The sequence below is a fragment of the Ornithorhynchus anatinus genome, chromosome 4, assembly GCF_004115215.2.
Source record: "Ornithorhynchus anatinus isolate Pmale09 chromosome 4, mOrnAna1.pri.v4, whole genome shotgun sequence".
Lineage (NCBI taxonomy): Eukaryota > Metazoa > Chordata > Mammalia > Monotremata > Ornithorhynchidae > Ornithorhynchus > Ornithorhynchus anatinus.
The window spans coordinates 31,454,926-31,477,522 of record NC_041731.1 but is presented as its reverse complement, the minus strand read 5'-3'; the positions used below and the strand labels follow the sequence as shown (position 1 = coordinate 31,477,522).

The 22,597-nt window shown below is 46.9% G+C and overlaps 1 protein-coding gene and 1 non-coding gene across 2 annotated transcripts in view; one reads left to right on the top strand and one right to left on the bottom strand.

The window, feature by feature from the left end:
- The window catches only part of COL27A1 (collagen type XXVII alpha 1 chain), a 241,942-nt gene that overhangs the window by 207,801 nt on the left and 11,544 nt on the right, over positions 1 to 22,597 (bottom strand). Inside the window, exon 2 of the mRNA XM_029062843.1 lies at positions 8,138 to 8,208. Coding sequence (XP_028918676.1) covers positions 8,138 to 8,208 — 71 coding nt within the window. The remainder of the gene's footprint in view (positions 1 to 8,137; positions 8,209 to 22,597) is intronic.
- On the top strand, positions 12,343 to 12,481 carry LOC114811634. Its single transcript, XR_003759330.1, has one exon. It is a non-coding gene; the product is annotated as a small nucleolar RNA SNORA7 (small nucleolar RNA).

Below are 22,597 nucleotides of genomic sequence, written 5' to 3'. Positions count from 1 at the left end.
TGGGCTGGTAGTATTTGCAAGATTGCTTTAAACTCGGGAAACCTTTTCTGACATGAATTATGGCATAACGCACTATGCCTCATGGTGCAATTCCAATTGCCATTACCATGGGCACCTATTTGGGCCCCTTTGACTCTGATACTGCACAAGCCTGCTCAGTCCAGAAGCCTAGGGCAGGGGATAAGGAGCTAGTGTGAGGGGTTATGAGTGAAGGGTTAGGGTGAGGGGTTGGGTGTGAGGAGCTAAGGATGAGGGGTTATAGGTGAGAGGTTAAAGTGAGGGTCTAGGCATCTGGGGCTAGGAATAAGGGGCTAAAGAGAGGGATAGGGAGCTCTGCCATCTTAGATTTCAGTCTGAGTCTTTCCAGGAACCGAATCTGGGAAAGCTCAGCAAGGAACAGACACTGGGACTAATCTGGGTTCCGGATTCTGAAGTTGCCTCTATAATTTATGAAATAAAGCATCTAATCACTGCCCTAAGAAGTAGCAGCCACAACTTCAACAACTTGGAATCCCCCAAACCAGAAGCCCCAGGCTGCCTGGGGCCCTCGTTTCAAAGACACACCTCCCCCAGGCTCACAGTTCTCCCATCAAACTCAATCAATCAATCACTGAATCGATCATTGTATTCATCGAGCTCTTTCTTTATGAAGAGCACTATACTAAGAGCTTGGGAAAGTGCAATATAACAGAGTTGGTAGATATAATCTCTGCCCACAGGAGCTTACTGCACTTAATACAGAACTCCTCACACAATAAATGCTCAATAAATACCATAGATTTATAAAGATAGGCATTCAAATAGTAAGGGAGGCATCGAACTGTGGCAGGGACCAGCTCATGATGAGGCAGGGGGGTTTGGTGTTCCCTCTCAGAAGGCTGCAGCCTCGCTCTGCCCTATCCACCCTCCAGGCTGAGGCAACGGGTTCCAACACCCACAGAGGCAGCCTCTTCGGGGAGCGCCCAAAGAGAGATCATCTTCTCTCCTGCCCCTGGTCTACCCCCCACTCAGAGAAGGGAAAGGGTAGGGATTCAGATGATCCCTCTCCCTTCTCCAAGCCTGGGCCCCTGCCTTCCTGACTTCCGACAGCAATGACCAGCAGCAGCAACTGGCCGTGCCGATTAATGGTCTGGAGGCTGAGGGGGATTTAGTAGTCTCTGACTATATCGGAGTCGTGAGAACAGAGACTCGGTACCACCCAGCTTCCTCAGCTGTAGCCTCAGTGCACTTTTCATTTCATAAACCCCATTCCAGTCCCAGACCAAGAAACTCTCCCAGGATGCCCCTACTCAGATCCTGGCCAGTCTGCCAGTCTGCTCACCTATTTGGGAAGGAAAATGCAAGCTTGGAAAATATGACGTGCGATGGTTGATGGACGCGTTCAGTGAACCCCCCCCCCCCCCCCCCCCCCACATATACATATACATGATTCCCAGCTCGTGGATTGAGTTATTGCTTGAGCAGGGACCATATTTAGACTCCACCATCTGGGGCCTGGTGGGCTCCTAGGCCACAGCCCCCCATGGCCCAGGCTGATATTCCACTCCTGTCTTCGCTCAGAGCAAGGGCTCAGAGGAGGTGTTGCTATTTTAAGAGAGAGTAGGTGGCTGCCTGACAAACAGATGTGGGAGAATGTTTCAATTTCCATGATCCAGCTGTGGCAACAGAGAATTTTTATTCCCCTCCCCAAAGGTGCTCCCTGCCAGAGAAATCCTTGGCTTCTTCTGGAAGGCTGGTTCTCAGGCAGAGGCTTAACAGAAAAAGCATGGGCCTGGAAGTCAGGGGATCTAGGTTTTGATCGCTGCTCTGCCACTTATCTGCTGTGTGACCCCGGGTAAGTCACTTCACTTCTCTGGGCCTTTGTTTTCTCATCTGTTCTACCTCCTATTCAGACTGTGAGCCCTGAGTTTGTGCTGTACCTACCCCAGTACATAGAACAGGGCTTGGCACTTAGTGAGTGCTTAACAGGGAAGCAGCTTGGTTTAGTGGATAGAGCACAGGCCTGGGAGTCAGAAGGACCTCGGTTCTAATTCCAGCTCTGTCACTTGTCTGCTGTGTGACCTTGGGTGAGTCACTTCATTTCTCTGTGCCTCAATTACCTCATATGTAAAATGGGGATTAAAAGCGTGAGACTCACGTGGGACAGGGACAGTGTCCAAACTGATTAGTTTGCATCTACCCCAGAGCTTAGAACAGTGCTTGACACATACTAAGTACTGAACAACTAATGATGATGATGGTATTTGTTAAGCGCTTACTATGTGAGAAGCACTGTTCTAAGCGCTGGGAGAATACAAGGTGATCAGGTTGTCCCACGTGGGGCTCACACACTTTTAATCCCCATTTTACAGATGAGGTAACTGAGGCACAGAGAAGTGAAGTAACTTGCCCAAAGTCCCTCAGCTGACAAGTGGCAGAGCCGGGATTAGAACCCATGACCTGACTCTCAAGCCTGTGCTCTTTCCACTGAGCTACGCTGCCTTATTGTTATTATTATTATTATTGATCCCAAGCAAACAACACTAGACTCCTGTTGGGATAGCTCTCACAGAGGTGGGAGGGAGAGATGAGATATAGCTTGGGGTTTCAGCAATAGCAGTGAATCCCAGGGGCTGAGGGTTCTAATTCAGAGGGTTTCTGGGCAATTCTGGGGAGGTAAATGAACATCTCAGGCCTGTGGTCTCCTCTTCTGTAAAATGGAGATAACTACTCTGTTTTAATGCTTTTCATCCATCATCTTTATTGACTCCAAAGAAGGATCTGTCAAGCAAGAATACGAGGTCTGACTAGCCCAGAATTCCACCTCCATCAGGTGGGGCTTAGAAACAAGATGTTTAGAGGAAACATAATTACCTTGCTTGAAATTGATCTAAACAGTTAGTGGTGAGCCATCCAACACATTTAACCTTCCTTCTAGTAATCCACTGTGGACAATTTGCCCTTGAATTCCTCCAAAGCCCATTTGAACTTTCTGATATTTTCAGCTGCATAACTTCTGATGGAAGGAAAATCCATTTCATACCATCTGCCGGGTGAAGATGTGATATCCCTTGTTTTGAACCTGCCACCTTCCAGCTTTGAGGGGTGCCCCCGCATCCTCCTGTTTTGGGATTTGGTGAACAACAATTTTGTGTTTTCCCTGTCCAGCCCCATTATGAATTTGTAAACTTCCATCTGGCTCCCTTTCAGCCTTCTTATTTCGAGCTCCAGGAAACTTAACATTCCTAGTCATGTTTTTACAGAAGCTTCTCCACCTACTGACCATCTTGGTTGCCCTTTCCCACCCCTACTCTAGCTCCTTCCTAAAATCCAATGACTGGAAGAGAATTTGAGGGATGGGTGAACCCTGATGAGATTTGACCTCATTTTCCTCTTTCTAGATCATTTATGAAGATGTTAAAGCCAGTCTTTGCTCCGATCCCAGGTTGTCTCTTCTCCACTGACCCCCTTCAAAGAATCCCAGCTGATCAGTAAGGCAATATTTCCCTTTACAGAAGTCATGTTGTCTTTCTCCCATCAGTCTGTGTTTTTCCTAGTGCTCACTGAACCTAAACTTAATTATAGATTCTACCAATTTTCTAAAACTCGGAGTGTAACTTGGACCTCTGTAGTTACCTGGATCATTTTTGGAACACTTTTTCTAGATGGGAATTACAGGGGAAATCTGCTGTTCCTCTGGCTCAGTGGCCATGTGTACAGACAGGCTGCGCACTCTTGCCAGGAGAGCTGCCAGGAGTCCTTTCAGAAATCCTGAGTGAATGCCACACGATTCTAATGATTTGATATATCTATTTTACCAGTTTAGCCTAAAACAATCTGTGAGATCACCATACTTTGATCTAACAACTCTGGTCCATTTGCATAAAATAATCTGGGAATGGGTAATCTCTCTAAATCTTCCTTGAGGTAGACCAAACTAAAGAATTCATTGAGCTTCTCAGCTATCTCCTTTTCTTCCTGAGTGCACCTTTTATACACAATCATCAAAGGGCTGCATTGATTCCCTATCTAAAATCCAGCTTTTGATGTACTTGATGACCCTTTTACTATTAGCTTTAGCAAGGGGCACTTCAAATTCTTTTTTTTGGCTCTTCAAATTTCCTGTTTGCACCTGACCTGCCCCTCTTTATGAAATTTCCTGTTCTCCTCAATCAAGTGAGTGTTCCATTTTTAAAACACAAGAACAGAAACAGGGCCATTACTGAGTCAGACTTGAGGTCCATCCGGGCCAGAATTCTGCTTCCGACAGTGGCAAAAGAAAGCTCAGAGACAGTGAGTGAGGGTTGTCCACCAGGATTCTCCTCCTAATTCTTAGCATTGTGCCATCCAACAACTCCAACTCTTCGCTCCAACTCTCACGTCAATGCTAGGAGACTGATTCCATTGTAGACCTTCACTGTTTGTGATCCGGTCTTGCCATTTGCCATTGAGAATGGCCAGTAAATGATGCTGATGGAACTGTTGGAGATTCCACATGCTTATCACCCAAGGAATGAAGCAGTATTTCCTTTTGTTTGTTTTGACCACACCACCTTTCAGAATCCAAGATTGCCCCCTCTACATCTGCCTTTTTCCAGACTGAATTATTTTTTTTTTCCTAACTGTAGGCAAGGATCATGTCTACCAATTCTTGTATTTTACTCTCTTAAGCTCTGACCACAGTAAGTGCTCAATAAATACCATTGGCTGAATGATTTTATTCCCTCGCAAACTCCGCCAGTGAGCCATGCAAGGATCGATCTGCCAGATAACCACGAAAGGCAGAGAAGCAGTGTGGCTTAGTGGAAAGAGCACCGATGACTTGGGAGTCAGAGGTCATGGATTCTAATCCCGGCTCCGCCACTTGTCAGCTGTGTGACTTTGGGCAAGCCACTTAACTTCTCTATGCCTCAGTTACCTCATCTGTAAAATGGAGATTAAGACTGTGAGCCCCACGTGGGACAACCTAATTACCTTGTATCAGCACTTAGAACAGTGCTTGGCACATAGTAAGCACTTTACAAATACCATCAGTGTTATTGTTGCTGTTCTCTTTCATCATTTTTTTTCTCCTTATGTGACAAACTGCATGCACTTCACAATGTGCAGCACCTTCTCCACCTTCTCTCTCATTGCACCCATTACTCTTAGTGACTAGTAGAGCCGAGAGAGTGCTAATGTCACTGTGCAAATCACTAACGTCATCAATTCCTTCGTGCATGGTCTCGGTCCTGAAGCCTTAGTGACTGGGTTAGGGCTCCTCCGATATTTACCTAGGGAGATTCCATCATTACCTGGACCTTTATTATAATTTGTCTGGGCTTCAGGTGGGTTACCTGGTTTTTAGTTACTCCTTTCTTCTTTTTCCTAAAATCTGCTTTTTTCCATAATCCTCTAGACTGTATGCTCCTTGCGGATAGGGAATGTGTCTACCAACTCTGTCATACTGTACTCTTCCAAGTGCATAGTACAGTGCTCTGCACACAATAAGCACTCAGTGAATACATTGATTGATTGATAATTCCCTTTTCTAAAATGGTGGGACTTGGGGAGCCTTCCTGCCTTAAATCAAGTTGTGGTCATCATAGCATTATGAGTCTAACATCTATGCTTCCTGCCCAGATCTTGCCCAGGATATTATCTTACCCTGGGGGGTTTTCTAGGAAGCACCCATTTATTCAAACACAAAATTACACTTCCTCTTCCTGCTCTGATGAGTATTTGAGGGTTACTGATGTTTCCTATTATTACTACCTGCCCTTCCCCAAGTCTCCTCTGATTTTCTGCTCACCTCCCTCATCCTGGCCAGCTGGACTATCAGTCTTACTACAATGGTTTTATTTAAGTTTGGGATATCTATCCAGAGGAATTCCATGACTCTACTCTTCTCCCACACTCCACTTCTCATCCTGGGAAAGAGTGTATAACTTCCCATGCACCAAGCCCCATCTTCCTCTCATTCAAATCCACTTCCTCCAGGAAGCCTCCCAATGTTAATGGTCAAATCAAGGCTTGACTCCACCCCAAACCAACGCTTCCAATGACAATTAAAAGGCAAATCAGAGGAATACCATAGTCTATATAAATGTGCCTGCCTTATTCTCCAGATGGTCAGCTCTGAGAGAGCAGGGTCTTAATTCACCAGCATGTGGGAACTCAATCAGTAGTATGCATAAATCCATCAGTTTAATTTATCCTGTAAATTTTTATTTATAACCACAATGCTTACCAGCTACTAAGGGCTCCACAAAAATCATTCTCTATCTATGTTTCCTTCCCTAGAGAGCTTTAAGAAAACACCATTCCATGACCCTCTTCAGAGGCCACAGTGGTTTCCACTCAACCCTCAAATCAAATCAAAGGACATGAGTACTAATTCCGGCTCTGCCACTTGTCTGCTGTGAGAACTTGAGCAAGTCATTTAACTTCTCTGTGCCTCAGTCACCTCACCTGTAAAATGGGGATTAAGACTGTGAGCCCATATCAGACGTGGACTGTGTCCAACCTGATTACCCTGTAATAATAATAATAATGTTGGTATTTGTTAAGCGCTTACTATATGCCGAGCACTGTTCTAAGCGCTGGGGTAGATACAGGGGAATCAGGATGTCCCACGTGGGGCTCACAGTCTTAATCCCCATTTTACAGATGAGGTAACTGAGGCACAGAGAAGTTAAGTGACTTGCCCACAGTCACACAGCTGACTCTACCCCATGCTTAGTACAGTGCCTAGAACATAATGAGCCATTAATGAGTACTTTAAAAAAATCACTAGTCATTACTATTGGCTTCAAGCATCCATTAATTGAGAAGCAGTGTGACCTAATGGATAGAACAGGGGCCTGGGAGCCAGAGGGACCTGAATTCTATTTCCGGTTCTGCCACTTGTCTGCTGTGAGAGCTTGGGCATGACACTTAATTACTCTGTGCCTTAGTTACCTCTTCTATAAAATATGGATTGAGACTGTGAGCAGGGAGTGTGTCCAACCTGATTAGCTTGTATCTACCCCAGCTTTAGTTTAGTGTCGGGCACATAGTAAATGCTTAAGAAATACCATAAACAAACCCTGCTCTATTTATGTCCATTTCCTTGCCTACCCTTTTCCCTTGTTTGTGCCCTGACCCAGCCAAGAAAACTATCTCACCATCCCATTCACTCAACTCTCCCTTCCCTGGACCCTTTACTAAAATCCCCTTTTTTCCAAAACCTTCCCAGACTATTCCCATCTGCCTCCATCTGTAAGATGGGGATTAAGACTGTGAGCCCCACGTGGGACAACCCGATTCCCCTATGTCTATCCCAGCGCTTAGAACAGTGCTCGGCACATAGTAAGCGCTTAACAAATACCAACATTATTATTATTATTATCATTTGTTTCAAAACAAATGCAGCAAATCCCAGCATGCACCCCTACTCCTGTTCATCCTGCTCCTATGTTTGGCCTTCATTTTTTGGAATTTTTTATGTTTTTGGCTTCTCATCACCTGCAGTTTGTTTCCTTAGAACATATGGTCACCAGCAATGTTCATACCAAATCAGACCTATGGTCTACCCACCCAGAATCCTTTCTTCTCCAAGGTCAGCAGGATCTCTGGAAGAACCATGTGATGATATTCTTCCTGGACATTCATTCTCATGGTTTGGGATGGGCCATCTAACATCTTTAACCTTTCTCTCTTCACCCCTAAGCATTCCCCCTGGTGACCCCATTCATCTTTTAGTTGACCAAAACTTCTCCTCCTTCTCTTGAAATTGTTTGGTCTGCCTAACGACCTGGTAGGTTCATGTAGTTGTGCTTTCTCCCCTACTAGGCTGCAGGCTTCTGGACAGCAGTGGCCATAGGCCTCATTTTTCCTTCACATCCCACACAGCTAGCCAAAGGGAGAACTCAGGACAAACTGGCTGACTGACTGATAATACCCACGGGAGGGAATGTTGAAATCTGCCTGGAGACAGAGAGATTAACTCAGTGGCCCCTGGAGATGTTTTCAGGATTGAAGTCCATCAGGGTGGGCAGTGTAAGGCTCTGAGTGGGGCCAGGATGCTTAAATTCCATGTCTGGAATTTGGCTTGGAAACTCCACCTATACCCCCTCCCTTCCCACACAATTCTCTGTTCCATTTGGTTCTTAGGTAAGGAAAAAAAGAGCATCTGTACCTTCAGGAACTCCCTGGGTGAAATCCAGACAATAGGTAGAACAGAAGACAATCCAGAGAAAGAAGATTCCCCTACAGAGAGAAAAAGAAAACAAATTGAGATCCATTTCTGCCCCTGGCACTCATTCGTTGCTTGGCCAAAGGAGAATTGCTAAATTCTGGTGGTTGGCAGGAAGAATGGTAGCTTGACTGGGGAGGAGAAATGTGTGCCAGGTGAGAGGAGGGCACTGGAAGCTGACTCAGAGGGACAAAATAGCCAAGGAAGAAGACGGCTTCTCAATGGGAACCCTTGATTATTATTATTGTATTTATTATTATTGTGTTTGTTAAGCTTACTCTGTGCCAAGCTCCATGATAGATTCAAGACAATCAGGTTGGACACATTCCCTGTCCCTCATTGGACTCACAATAGGAGAGAGAACATGAAATAAATTATGATTTTACAGATGAGGAAACTGAGGCACAGAGAAGTTCAGTGACTTGCCTAAGGACACAAGCAGGCAAGTGGCAGAGCTGGGACTGGAACTCAGGACCTCTGACTCCAAGGCTCAAGCTCTTTCCAGTAGACCACACTGCTTCACCAGGCCGTTTGATAGCACCTTTAGAGTGAGGTCCCCCAGGAAGCCCTAGGGAGAATCAGCCAGTACACCCTCCACAGGCTGATGATCACCTCTCCAAAGTAAGGAGCAGAAGCTCTTGGGGGGATTCCATGCACCCCAAAGGGCCCAAGTCTTGAGAAGCAGCAGGGCCTAATGGAAAGAGCACTGGCAAGGCAGTCAGAGGACCTGGGTTCTAATCCTGGGTCTGCCACTTCCCTGCTGTGTCACCTTGGGCAAATCACTTAATTACTGTATGCCTCAGTTCCCTCATCTGCAAAATGAGATGCAAGATCATTGGGGGTGAGAGATGGGGGAGGGGGAGGAACAGGGGGCCTAAGGAGAGAGTTAAAGGTCCGGAACAATCGGCGGGGGTGACGGGCATGGGTGTCGATGAGGGAGGAGAAGAAGCTTTGCCTGGCGGAGGAGAGGGCAGAGTTAAGGCAGGAAAGGATAAATTTGAAGTGTGTGAGGTGGGCTTGGTGCTTGGACTTTCGCCAGCAGCGCTCAGCAGCTCGAGCATAGGAGCGTAGGAGGCGGACGGAGGAGGTGATCCAGGGCTGTGGGTTAGTGGAGCGAGAGCGGTGGAGGGAAAGGGGGAAAAGGGGGAAAAGGGGGAAAGGGGGAAATTGCAGGCCGATTGTTCCGGACCTTTAACTCTCTCCTTAGGCCCCCTGTTCCTCCCCCTCCCCCATCTCTCACCCCCAATGATCTGGCCACCTATTTCCTCACAAAAATCAACACGATCAGGTCTGAGCTCCCCAAGGTCACCCCTCCGCCTCTCCCCTCCCCCCCCATCGACCCCCTCCCCTACTTTCCCATCCTTCCCTGCAGTATCCTCAGAGGAGATCTCCTCCCTCCTCGCAAGTGCCACCCCCTCCACCTGCACCTCGGACCCCATTCCCTCTCACCTTCTTAAAACCATCGCCCCTGCCCTCCTCCCTTCCTTAACTTCTATTTTTAACCACTCAATCTCCAAGGGCTCCTTCCCCTCTGCCTTCAAACATGCCCACGTCTCCCCCATCCTAAAAAAACCCACTCTTGACCCCACTTCCCCCTCCAGTTATCGCCCTATCTCCCTACTACCCTTCCTTTCCAAAATCCTAGAACGAGTCGTCTACAATCGATGCTTAGAATTCCTTAACTCCCATTCTCTCCTAGACCCCCTCCAATCTGGCTTCCGTCCCCTCCACTCTACCGAGACTGCTCTCTCTAAGGTCACCCATGACCTCCTTCTTGCCAAATCCAATGGCTCCTACTCCATTCTAATCCTCCTTGACCTCTCTGCTGCCTTTGACACTGTCGACCATCCCCTCCTCCTCCATACCTTATCTCACCTTGGCTTCACAGACTCTGTCCTCTCCTGGTTCTCCTCTTACCTCTCTGGCCGATCATTCTCGGTCTCCTTCGCTGGAGCCTCCTCCCCCTCCCATCCTTTAACTGTTGGAGTTCCTCAAGGGTCAGTTCTTGGCCCTCTTCTGTTCTCCATTTACACTCACTCCCTCGGTGAACTCATCCGCTCTCACGGCTTTGACTACCATCTCTACGCAGATGACACGCAGATCTACATCTCCGCCCCTGTCCTCTCCCCCTCCCTTCAGGCTCGCATCTCCTCCTGCCTCCGGGACGTCTCCACCTGGATGTCGGCCCGCCACCTAAAATTCAACATGAGCAAGACTGAGCTCCTCATCTTCCCTCCCAAACCCGGTCCTCTCCCAGACTTCTCTATCACCGTCGATGGCACGACCATCCTTCCCGTCTCTCAGGCCCACAATCTCGGTGTCATCCTTGACTCGTCTCTCTCGTTCACCCCACACATCCTATCCGTTACCAAGACCTGCCGGTTTCACCTCTACAATATCGCCAAGATCCGCCCTTTCCTCTCCACCCAAACGGCTACCTTACTGCTACGGGCTCTCGTTATATCCCGGCTAGACTACCGTGTCAGCCTTCTCTCTGACCTCCCTTCCTCCTCTCTCGCCCCGCTCCGGTCTATTCTTCACTCCGCTGCCCGGCTCATCTTCCTGCAAAAACGATCTGGGCATGTCACTCCCCTTCTTAAACAACTCCAGTGGTTGCCTATCGACCTCCGCTCCAAACAAAAACTCCTCACTCTAGGCTTCAAGGCTCTCCATCACCTTGCCCCTTCCTACCTCTCCTCCCTTCTCTCTTTCTACCGCCCACCCCGCACGCTCCGCTCCTCTGCCGCCCACCTCCTCACCGTCCCTCGGTCTCGCCTATCCCGCCGCCGACCCCTGGGTCACGTCCTCCCGCGGTCCTGGAACGCCCTCCCTCCTCACCTCCGCCAAACTGATTCTCTTTCCCTCTTCAAAACCCTACTTAAAAATCACCTCCTCCAAGAGGCGTTCCCAGACTGAGCTCCTCTTCCCCCTCTACTCCCTCTGCCATCCCCCCTTTACCTCTCCGCAGCTAAAGCCTCATTTTCCCCTTTTCCCTCTGCTCCTCCACCTCTCCCTTCCCATCCCCACAGCACTGTACTCGTCTGCTCAACTGTATATATTTTTGTTACCCTATTTATTTTGTTAATGAATTGTACATCGCCTCGATTCTATTTAGTTGCCATTGTTTTTACGAGATGTTCTTCCCCTTGACGCTGTTTATTGCCATTGTTCTCGTCTGTCCGTCTCCCCCGATTAGACTGTAAGCCCGTCAAATGGCAGGGACTGTCTCTATCTGTTGCCGACTTGTTCATCCCAAGCGCTTAGTACAGTGCTCTGCACATAGTAAGCGCTCAATAAATACTATTGAATGAATGAATGAAAATGGGGATTCCTTTTTTTTAAATGGTATTTGTTAAGCACTTACTATGTGCCAGGCACTGATCTAAGCACTGGGATAAGTATGAGATAATTAGGTTATATACAGTCCATGTTCCACAGGGAGCTCACAATCTGTGTCCCCATTTTACATATGAGGTAACTGAGGAAGAGAAAAGGTAAGTGACTTGTCCAAGGTCACACAGCAGACAAGCGGTGGAGCCAGGATTAGGACCCAGTTCATTCTCTCTCCCAGGCCCGTGCTCTAACCACTAAGCCATGCTGATTGAGCAGCTGTTCTCTCTCCTACTTGGACAGTGAGCCCCATGAGGGACTTGTTTATCTTGTATCTATTCCAGCACTTAATACAGTGCTTGACACATAGTAAGCACTTAAATTAATCAATCAACTGTATTTATCGAGACTGTGCCAAGCACTGTATTGGGAGAAAACAATATAATGGAGTTTGTAAACAAATTCTCTGCCCACGGTGAGCTTACAGTCTAGAGGGGGAGACAGACATTAATAATTATGGCATTTGTCATGCCCTGACTATATGCCAGGCACTGTACTAAGTGCTGGGGTGGATACAGGCAAATTGGGTTGGAAACAGTCGTAGGTTGGACTCACAGTCTCAATCTCTATTTTCCAGATGAGGTAACTGAGGCACCCGGAAGTTAAATGATTTGCCCAAGGTCACACAGCAGACAAGTGGCAGAGTCAGGATTAGAACCCATGACTTTCTGATTCCCAGGCCTGTGCTCTATCCACTACACCATGCTGCTTCCCATTGATGGGAATAAATCAATTATGGATAAGTATATAAGTGGTACCCCCTCTCAGGGTTGCACCTGGAGAGTTTCCAAATACTCTACCAGTCTCAGCTATGGGAGGGAGAGTCAAACAGAGGCATACCCATTCCATTCTTAGCTTGGGCAGTGGCTAGTGAGTGGAAGGCCATCTGCTACAAGTCAAGATTCACCCATGCTGGGCAGCAGCGGCATGGGAGACAGGCGAGGGCGGAGACTCAAGTTTACTGTGCTGAAGGCGGCAATGGCAAACCACTTCCGTATTTTTACCAAGAAAACTCAATGGATACACTACCAGAACGATTGCAGATGGAGAGCGGGATGTTCTGGGACAGATGTGTCCATGGTGGCACTATGGATCGGAAACGACTCGACGGCATAAGACAAGACATAAGTGGTATGGGGCTGAAAGAGGGGTGAAAAAAGGGAGCAAATTCAAGTGCGAGGGTGTATACCAGAATTAATATTATTGAGTTGTCCAGAGAGGAGGAAGTGGAGTTTTGCCTGAGGAGCAGGTTCCCTGGGACAGGGGGATGGCCTCCAGGCCTCCGGATCTCGTGGTTCATTGGACAGTAGTGAGAGATGGATAAATTACTATTTAGGCCAAACACAGCCTCCAACTGTTTCCACAAAGTCTGGAAGGAGTAGCAAGTGTGCTTGGATGGATGATTTTATCCTGAGAGGAAGTGAATGGATATCATTCTGGAAGGGGCTGGATGCAAAAGGGGAGGAGAGGGAATAAGGAGACTTTACCCTTTGAAGACCATGAGAGGTGGAGCATTCCCATTTATGGTTTTCCACTCAGGTCCTCATGGGAAAATAATAAGAATAATAATAATTATGGTATTTGTTAAGCCCTTACTATGTTTCAAGCACTGTTCTAAATGCTTGGGTAGATATAGGGTAATCAGGTTGTCCCACATGGGGCTCACAGTCTCAATCCCCATTTTACAGATGAGGTAACTGAGGCACATAGAAGTGAAGTGACTTGCCCCAGATCACACAGGAGACAAGTGGTGGAGCAGGGATTAGAACCCATGCCCTTTGACCCCAAAGTCTGTGCTCTTTCCACTAAGCCACATTGCTTCTCTAGAGATTGGACTTCCCTCCCAGGACAGTCACTGCTGCCCAGCAGACTGAGAGCATCTAGTTTGTGGGAAAACAGAAGGGAGTAGTGGGGAGCCACTAAAAAAAAATGCTTAGAAACGCCTACTTGTCCAGGTAAGCAGAGCCCTGGTCAGGGAGAAGGAGGATGCTACCATTGCAAGCCTCTTTATGGGTCTCCCTTTCTAGACTGTAAGCTTGCAGTGGACAGGGAACATATACTGTCCTCTCCCAAGCACTTTATTCAGCGCTCTGCACAAGTAAGCACTTAATACATATGATTGATTGATTGATTTGTTGATTAGAGGCTCTGCTGGAGGTTTTCCTGAGGAAAATGGAAAGCTCAGCACAGTCCCAAAGCTTGGTCCACCCGAACAGCTACCATGTTGCCCCCTTGTCCTCACCCATCATTCTCTCTTATTCAGATGGAAATAATAATAATAATAATAATAATAATAATAATAACTCTCTCAAAGGGTTAAAGGCAAAGGGCCATCTTCTCCAGCTCTTGCTGATAAATCTATCCAGTCAGAAAGGGTCTTAGGACCCAGAGGATATGAGAAAGCACGAGTGGAATTGCACAAACCAGCCAGCCAGCCCCCGGCTCGACCTAAAATCAAGTATTGAGGTCCCCCTCCGACCAATCTCTGTCCTCAGATTATACCTGGCTGATGAGTGAGATGACAGGGGACTTGACAGGGGCCTTCATGCTTTTAGTAGTATCACCTGGGGCTTGGCTGTGGTCTGACTTGGGAAGGAATCACAAAATCAGTCTGCTGGAAGGGATTTGTACATTCCAAGTGCTTAGTACAGTGCTCTGCACATAGTAAGTGCTCAATAAATACTATTGAATGAAATCTCCAAAGGTCATCTTGTCAAGCCCTCTGCCTCCAGATAGGTTAGCCCCTAAACCACCCAAGGCATAAGAATACTCTGCAACTTTCCTTGGTCATGTAAAAGTCAACAGGTGATTGGATCCAAGCCCCAATTCTGCCTCAGAGGAGTGGGTCTGGTGTGCCTGGGAGTCAGAAGACCCTAAATTCTAATCCCGGCTCTGCCATTTGTCTGCTGTGTGACCTTGGGCAAATCACTTCATTTCTCTGTATCTCATATATCTCATCTAGAAAATGGGGATTAAAGTCTGTGAACTCTATGTAGGACAGGGACTGTGTCCAACCCCAGTGCTAAGTACTGTGTCTGGCACACAGTAAGTGCTTAACAAATACCACAATTCTTCTTCTTATTATTACTATTATCTGTAGAGTCTGGCCACGTTCTTAGTTAGCCCTGACTCAGGAGCCCTGAGAGGCAAGTGGGGTCTACTGGGGGACGTCTGAGGATTCTGGCCTGCTTCCACCCTGACCTGACCCCTCTCCTCCAGCCCTTAACTGTGGTCCAGCTGGTCTCATCCTCCACAAAGGTCGCAGAATCAAACACATCTGCAGAATGGGTCACATCCTCCTTCCGACTCTTTTTTCGGGAGGTGATGTGCCCAGATTTCTCCCAGTGCACCTCCCTCTTGGAGGGGGAAAGATGGATGGCGTGGCCACTGAGTTCCCAAATGGGGGAACTGAGGCAACAACAGGGGAAGCAACTTCTTAAAGGCGCCTGAGGGGACAGCTGGGACCAGAAGCTGCTGGCTTCAAATCCTCAGCTTCCTCTGTGGTTCCACCATTTCCTACTATCTCCAGTGTTTCCCGGAGTTACTGCTGGGAGGATGCTGGGGCCCTCAGACCCTGTCACCTCATCTGGGTTCCAGACACCTCCTCAGATATCCCCCAGGTTGAGGAAAATCTCTCTAATCAATCACTTAATCAATCACTGGTATTTACTGAGCACCTACTGTGTGCACAGCACCTATACTAAGCGCTTGGGAGAGTATAACAGAACTAGCAGATACGTTCCCTGGAGTATGCTGTCTATATATTTGCTTCTGGGGCCCCATTCGGGGGCAGCCCCTAGCTCTGATCCAAGCAGCTCTGATGGTAGCTTGGAGGATATGCCAGTTGGCTAGGGTGCCCTGGCCCTGTCAATCAGTACTGTACAAGCCTGGCACTGTGACACTGAAGGAAACACTATAGCCAAACAACAGTCGCTTGAGTGGAAAAAGTGAGCTCGCTCCCCGGCAGGCTGGCCCAGGGCTGGCAGGGCCATTAATTAAAGCCGGTTGGCTGGTCTGACCTTTTCTGCTTGGGCTTCCTGCATGACTGCTGCAGCCCACTAGAACCAAGGCTGATTCTTCTCCTTATAAAGCTCTGCCAGGCTTCCCTATCCCCTGTGCCCGTAGCCGCTGGCTCCATGGATCTTTCTCCCTCAGGTCTCCTAATTTGCGGGCTCCATTCTCTTCCCTGGGCAACTCTCCTGGAAATTCATTTCACCTCTCCTCTGCCTTGCTGCCCAGGCAGCCAGGTAAGAGTTCAAGCAATGAGGAGAGGCAAGAGACAGAGAGGACCGCCTGGGCTTTGTGTGCACCTTGCTTGCTGTCTGGCCAAAACTGGAATGGAGACATGGAGGCTGCTCCCTGCTCTGGAGTATCAATGCCCTGGGATCTTGCGTGGCTCAGTGGAAAGAGCACGGGCTTGGGAGTCAGAGGTTATGGGTTCGAATCCCAGCTCTGCCACTTGTCAGCTGTGTGACTGTGGGCAAGTCCCTTAACTTCTCTGTGCCTCAGTTATCTCATCTGTAAAATGGGGATTAAGACTGTGAACCTCACATGGGACAACCTGATTCCCCTGTATCTCCCCCAGTGCTTAGACCAGTGCCCAGAACATAGTAAGTGCTTAACAAATACCAACGTTATCTTGCGGGGAGGCAGGCCAGTTCCCTTCCCAGCCTAGACCCCCAGGCTTCCCTCCTGACAAATCCCTCTGGCACTCAAGCTAGTCCAAGTGGGACCCTGGGGCCGGGACATAGCTAATACTTAAAGGGGGCAGGATATTCATTCTATTTTCCGGGACCATAGCCTGCCTTCCCTGGAACCAAAATCCATTTTTAGCTACTGGCTCCACTACAGAGGTGCTCCCTAAAAAGAGGAAAGGTGAGCGGAGCCAGAGGGTTGCTCAGCAGAATGGTGCCCTGGGATGTTTCAGGAATGCTCTGCCATTGGCTACCCCGTGGTTTGGCTTGGGGACTGCAAAGAAAGGGACTTGCCTGAGTGATCTGGGTTCAAATACTGCTGGGAGATTTTTATTAATTCCATTGTATTTATTGAGTGCTTACTGTGTGCAGAGCACTGTACTAATCACTTGGGAGAGTACACTATAATGGTAAGCAAACACATTCCTTGCCCACATTAAGTTTACAGCCCAGAGGGTGAGACAGACATTAATATAAATGAATAAATTACAGATATGTCCCTAAGTGCTGAGGGGCTGGGAGGGGGCATGAATAAAGGAAGCAAATCAGGGCAAACTCCCATCAGCCCTTTCATCTCTTTTTTCCATGGTGTTTCTCCCCGTTTATTATTACTACTATTACTACTAATGATAATGATTCCTTGCTTTTTGTATAATGCTTCTATTTTTCCACAGCAGTCTTGAACCAATTTTCTCATTTTATCCCCATTATAGATAAGGAAACTGGGGCCAGGGAGGTTAAATGACTTGTCTAAGGTCATACAGTAGGCCAGAGGCAGACATTGGATGAGGACCCAGGTCTCCTGATTTTCAGTCCAAAGACTTTTCCACTCTACCATTAATGATTCTTCACTTTTAAAAGATCCTGGCTAGGGGAGCGGAAGAGAAAGTAGAGGAAAGAGAAGAGGGGGTGGCAAGACACCCTAATATCAAGCAATGGTATTTACTGAGAGCTTACTGGGTCTGTACTAAGTGCTTGGGAAAGTATGATACAACTGAGTTGATAGACATTTTTCCTGTCCACAAGCAGTTTACATTTAGAGAGGAGCTTACAGTCTACAGATTCCCTAGTAAGCTTGTGGGAAGGGAATGTTTCTGTTTATTGTGATATTGCTCTCTCCCAAGTGCTTAGTATAATGTTCTGCACAGTAAGCACTCAATAAATACGATTGAATGAATGAAAGGAATGGATTTCAGACCAATAATAACTTGGATCATTTCTTATCATAAGAGAAGCAGTATGGCCTAGTGGAAAGAACATGGGTCTGGGAGTCAGAGGACCTGGGTTCTAATACTGACTCTGCCATGTGTCTGCTGTGTGACCTTGGGCAAGTCATTTAACTTCTGTGTGCCTCAGTTACCTCATCCGTAAAATGGGAATTCAATCCTTCTCCTTCCTACTTAGACTGTGAGCCTCACCTGAAACAGAGACTGTGTCTGATCTGATTAACTTGTATCTACCCCAGCCCTTAGAAAAGTGATTGGCATATAGTAAGCACTTAACAAGTGCCATAATCATCATCATCAGTCAAGCCTTAGTGTAATCAGTTGTGCACACTGAGCTTTGAATCTTGCTCTGTGGCTTTTTCTCAACAAGTTGAACAGGGCTGGTTTCAGACACTAATGGAAATAATTAATGATCTCAGAGTAGCTCACGACAGGGAAGATGTGCCTCCTGATCTCCTCAAGATGGTCACCCCGTGGGACATTAGCCAGATCTTGTAAAGATGGCCACCACGCATGCACAGAGTACCACGGTATCCCTTCACTCCCTCTGACATTGTGTATGTGTGGCAGCCATATTTAAAAGATTTCATTTCCACAGAGAACCTCAGCTTCCTCCACCTTCCCCTAGCACCATCTCCTGCAGCTCCCTGAAATAAGAATGCTTCTGAAAAGGTTTGTTTATTTACTAATTTACTGATACTGATATCCCCCTTTCAGTCTACCTCTCTTCACTCTCCCTAGGCCCTGGAGTGGCAAGAGTGGCTGTTTATTTTTCTACAAAACATTCAGGACGTCACCCCACTCCTCAGAAAACTCCAGTGGTTGTCCATCCACCTCCACATCAAATAAAAACTCCTCACCATTGGCTTTAAAGCACTCCATCTCCTTGCCCCCTGCTACCTCACATCGCTACTCTTCTACTATCAATCAATCAATTAATGGGATTTATTGAGCACGTACTATATTTGGAGCACTGTACTAATCACTTGGCAGACTACAAGAGAGGTGGCAGATACATTCCCTGCCCACAACAAGCTGCCTGCACACTTCGCTTCTTAAATGCTATCCTTCTCACTGTGCCTCAGTCTTGCCTATCTCGCCGTTGCCTCCTCGCTCACATCCTGTCTCTGGCCTGGAATGCCCTCCTTCCTCAAATTTGACACATAATTACTCTCCCCACCTTCAAGGCCCTGTTTAAGGCATATCTCCTCCAGGAAGGCTTCCATGACTAAGCACACCCTTTCCTCTTCTCCCACTCTCTTCTGTGTCACCCTGACTTGCTCCCTTTGTTCTTCACCCTTCCCAGCCCTATAGCTCTTATTCATTCATTCATTCAATAGTATTTATTGAGCGCTTACTATGTGCAGAGCACTGTATTAAGCGCTTGGAATGGACAAGTCAGCAACAGATACAGACAGTCCCTGCCCTTTGACGGTCTTACAGTCTCATCGGGGGAGACAGGCAGACAAGAACAATGGCAATAAATAGAGTCAAGGGGAAGAACATCTCATAAAAAAGTGGCAAATAAATAGAATCAGGGTAATGTACATCTCATTAAACAAAATAAAATAAATAGGGTGATGAAGATATATACAGTTGAGCATGTACATATCTTATGTACATATCTGTCATTTATTTATTTATATTAATGTCTGTCTCCTTCCTCCAGATGTAAGGTTGTTGTGGGCAGGGAACGTGTCTGTTTATTGTTGTACTGTACTCCCCCGAGCAATTAGTACAATGCTCTGCACACAGTACGCGGTCAATAAATAAGAATGAATGAATGTTTAGAAGCCAGACATAGAAGGACCCAGCACAGAGAAGCAGTGTGGCTCAGTGGAAAGAGCAAGGGCTTTGGAGTCAGAGGTCATGGGTTCAAATCCCGGCTCGGCCATTTGTCAGCTGTGTGACTTTGGGCAAGTCACTTAACTTCTCGGTGCCTCAGTTACCTCATCTGTAAAATGGGGATTAAGACTGTGAGCCCCACGTGGGGACAACCTGATTCCCTTGTGTCTACCCCAGCGCTTAGAACAGTGCTCAGCACATAGTAAGCGCTTAACAAATACCAACATTATTAAGTCCCGTGAGGCAGGGGATGTTTCTGCGAACTCTGGGGTGGTGGGAGCCACTGATTGGAAGCCTGGGAATCTTCAGCACAGGATGAGAGTGTCCGGAGAGGTATCCCTATTCTGATGGCAGCACTGGCCACCTCTGGAAATCACTATTTCACTGCCTAGGACAGTGCAATGCTAATAATGTCATATGGACACGTAGCGATCTGTTGATGGCTATATCCTGTGTCATAGAAGGGGGTGCACTTTGACTTCTCCCCTCAGGATGCAGACCTGACTGTGGCTAGCCCTGAAGGCAAGCAGAATTTCACACTTTCAGATAGTCAAGGATGGCAAATTCATAAGAATTCACTGAATTAACTTCTTGCAGGAGGCCTGACTGGTGAGAAAAGAAAACCAATTTGGGCTGGTAGGTTTCCTGTTTGGGCTTCCAAGGCTATATTCCATCTCAGTGTCTGGCCTGCCTAAAGAGGAAGGAACAAACTGCCTCCAATTCTTCCCCTCCAACTCCCTTCTTGACCACTCTCGACACTCCACTGAGACTGCCCTCTCCAAGGTCACCTTGCCAAATCTAATAGACTGCCTTCTCAACTTTTTGGCTGCCTTTAACACTGTGGGCCACTCCCTTCTCCTGGAAATACTATCTATCCTCGGTTTCACTAGCACAGTTCTCTCTTGGGTCTCTTTCTACCTCTCTGGCTGCTCCTTCTCAGTCTCCTTTGCCTCCTAAGCCCAAACCGAAGGTGCCCCTCAAGGTTCTGTTCTGTTCTAGGTCCCCTTCTCCTCTTAGTATACACTGACCCCCCTGGCAAGTTCATCCACTCCGATGGCTTCAACTATCACCTTTAAACAAATGATTCTCCAAATCTACCTTGCTAATGTAAACCTTTCTCCTTCTCTGCAATATTGTGTCCTCCTGCCTCTGGGTCATTTTTATACGGAAGTCTCGCTGCTATCTCAAGCTCAAGATTTCTAAAACTGAACTTCTCATTTTCCCACCCAAATCCTTCCTTTTACCTAACTTCCCTATACTAATTGACAAAGTTACCCTCCTCCCCAAGCCTGAAGCTGACATCCTTAACATTATTCATTTTTTTAATGGTATTTGTTGAGCACTTACTTTGTGTCAGGCATTGTAATAATAATAATGATGGTATTCGTTAAGCGCGTACTATGTGCCAAGCACTGTTATAAGTGCTGGAGCACTGTTCTAAATGCGGAGCACTGTTCTTGTACTAAGCAATGGGGTAGATACAAGCTAATCAGGTCAGACACAGTTCTCTGTCCCACATGGGGCTCACAGTCTTAATTGTCATTTTACAGATGAGGTAACTGAGGCACAGATAAGTTGAGTGACTTTCCCAAGGTCACACAGCAGACAGGTAGTGTAGCCAGGATTAGAACATAGGTCTTACTGACTCCCAGGTCTGTGCTCTATCCTCTAGGCCGTGTTGCAATTTCTTCCTCTCTCACTCCCACATTCAGTCTTTCCCACAATATCCAGTTGTTTTTTCCTCCATAGTATCTCCAGCATATGCCCCTTCCTCTCCATCCAAATTACCACCATGTTGGCCACCACTTAGCATATCCTTCTTTGAATCAACCTCCTCACTGGGCTCCCTGTCTCCAGTCTCATCCCTTGCCAGTTTATCGCCAGTCATATTTATTGAGTGCTTACTGTGTGCAGAGAATTGTACTAAGTGCTTGGGAAGGTACAATCTAAGAGAGTTGGTAGACACGTTCCCTGCCTAGAAGGAGCTTACAGACTAGAGGAGCTTACATTGCTCTGCTGCCTGGATCACTTCTCTAAAACATCATTCTACATGCATCTCTTCACTCCTCAAAAATCTCCAATAATTACCTATTCCTCCCTACTTCAAGCAGAAACTCCTAAACTTTGGAATTAAGGAATACCAAAAACATCTTCTCCTTCCTACTTATCCACTCTCTCCTCCCACTATGCCCCAGTTCACACTCTTCATTCCTCCCAAATTAAACCTACTCACTGTGCCTCATTCCTGTCTGTCCCATTACAGACCTCTCACCCATACCTTTCCCCCTGCCTGGAACTCCCTTCCCCTTCAAATCTGACTTACTCTGGATTTCCCCATTTTCAAAGCCCTCCTGAAATCATCTCCCCTAAGAGGCTTTCTCTGATTAATTTCTACTTTCCCAAGATTAGACCCCCTCAATGTCAACTCAGCACTTCCGTGCCACCTAATCACTTATGAATTCACAAATTCCTATATGGTTTATATACATACTTATCTTTCATACCCCATTGATTAATTACTAACTCATGGTCTTAATTAAATATACTGGTAAATGTAAATGTACTTAATTAAATGGTAGACTAACGTGTTTACCAACTCTGTTATAGTGTACTCATTCATTCATTCATTCCATCGTATTCATTGAGCACTTACAGTGTGCAGAGCACCATACTAAGCACTCCCAGTGCTTAGTACAGAGCTTTGCACAGAGTAAATTCTCAATAAATACAATTGATTGATTGACTGATGTACATATCTTTGCTCTGTCTTTCCTCCAAACCTGTAATATTAGCTTCCTGAAGGCAAGGACCATGTCTACTACTTTCTATTATACTCTTGCAAATGCTTAATACATACCCTTGGCCACAGGAGGTTCTCAACAAATATTATGGATTACCTGGCAGTTAGGGTGGACCCCAACTCTTCCTGGCCTTAAGAAAGCTAGTTCTGTAGCCTGACCCCATGAACAGACATTCCATTGCCAGAGGATATAATGAGACTTCCTTTTTCTCCACCTCAGCCCACTGAGGGAAGAGAGGGGACTCTGAAGAGCTGGAGTTGCTCCAGCTGGAGCTTTCAAGAAGCAGCATGGCATAGTGGATAGAGCATGGGCCTGGGAGTCAGAAGGATCTGGGTTCTAATCCCAGCTCCACCTGTCTGCTCTGTTACCTTGGGCAAGCCACTTAACTTCTCCGTTCCTCAGTTCCCTCATCTGTAAAATGGAAATTGAGACTGTGAGCCCCATGTG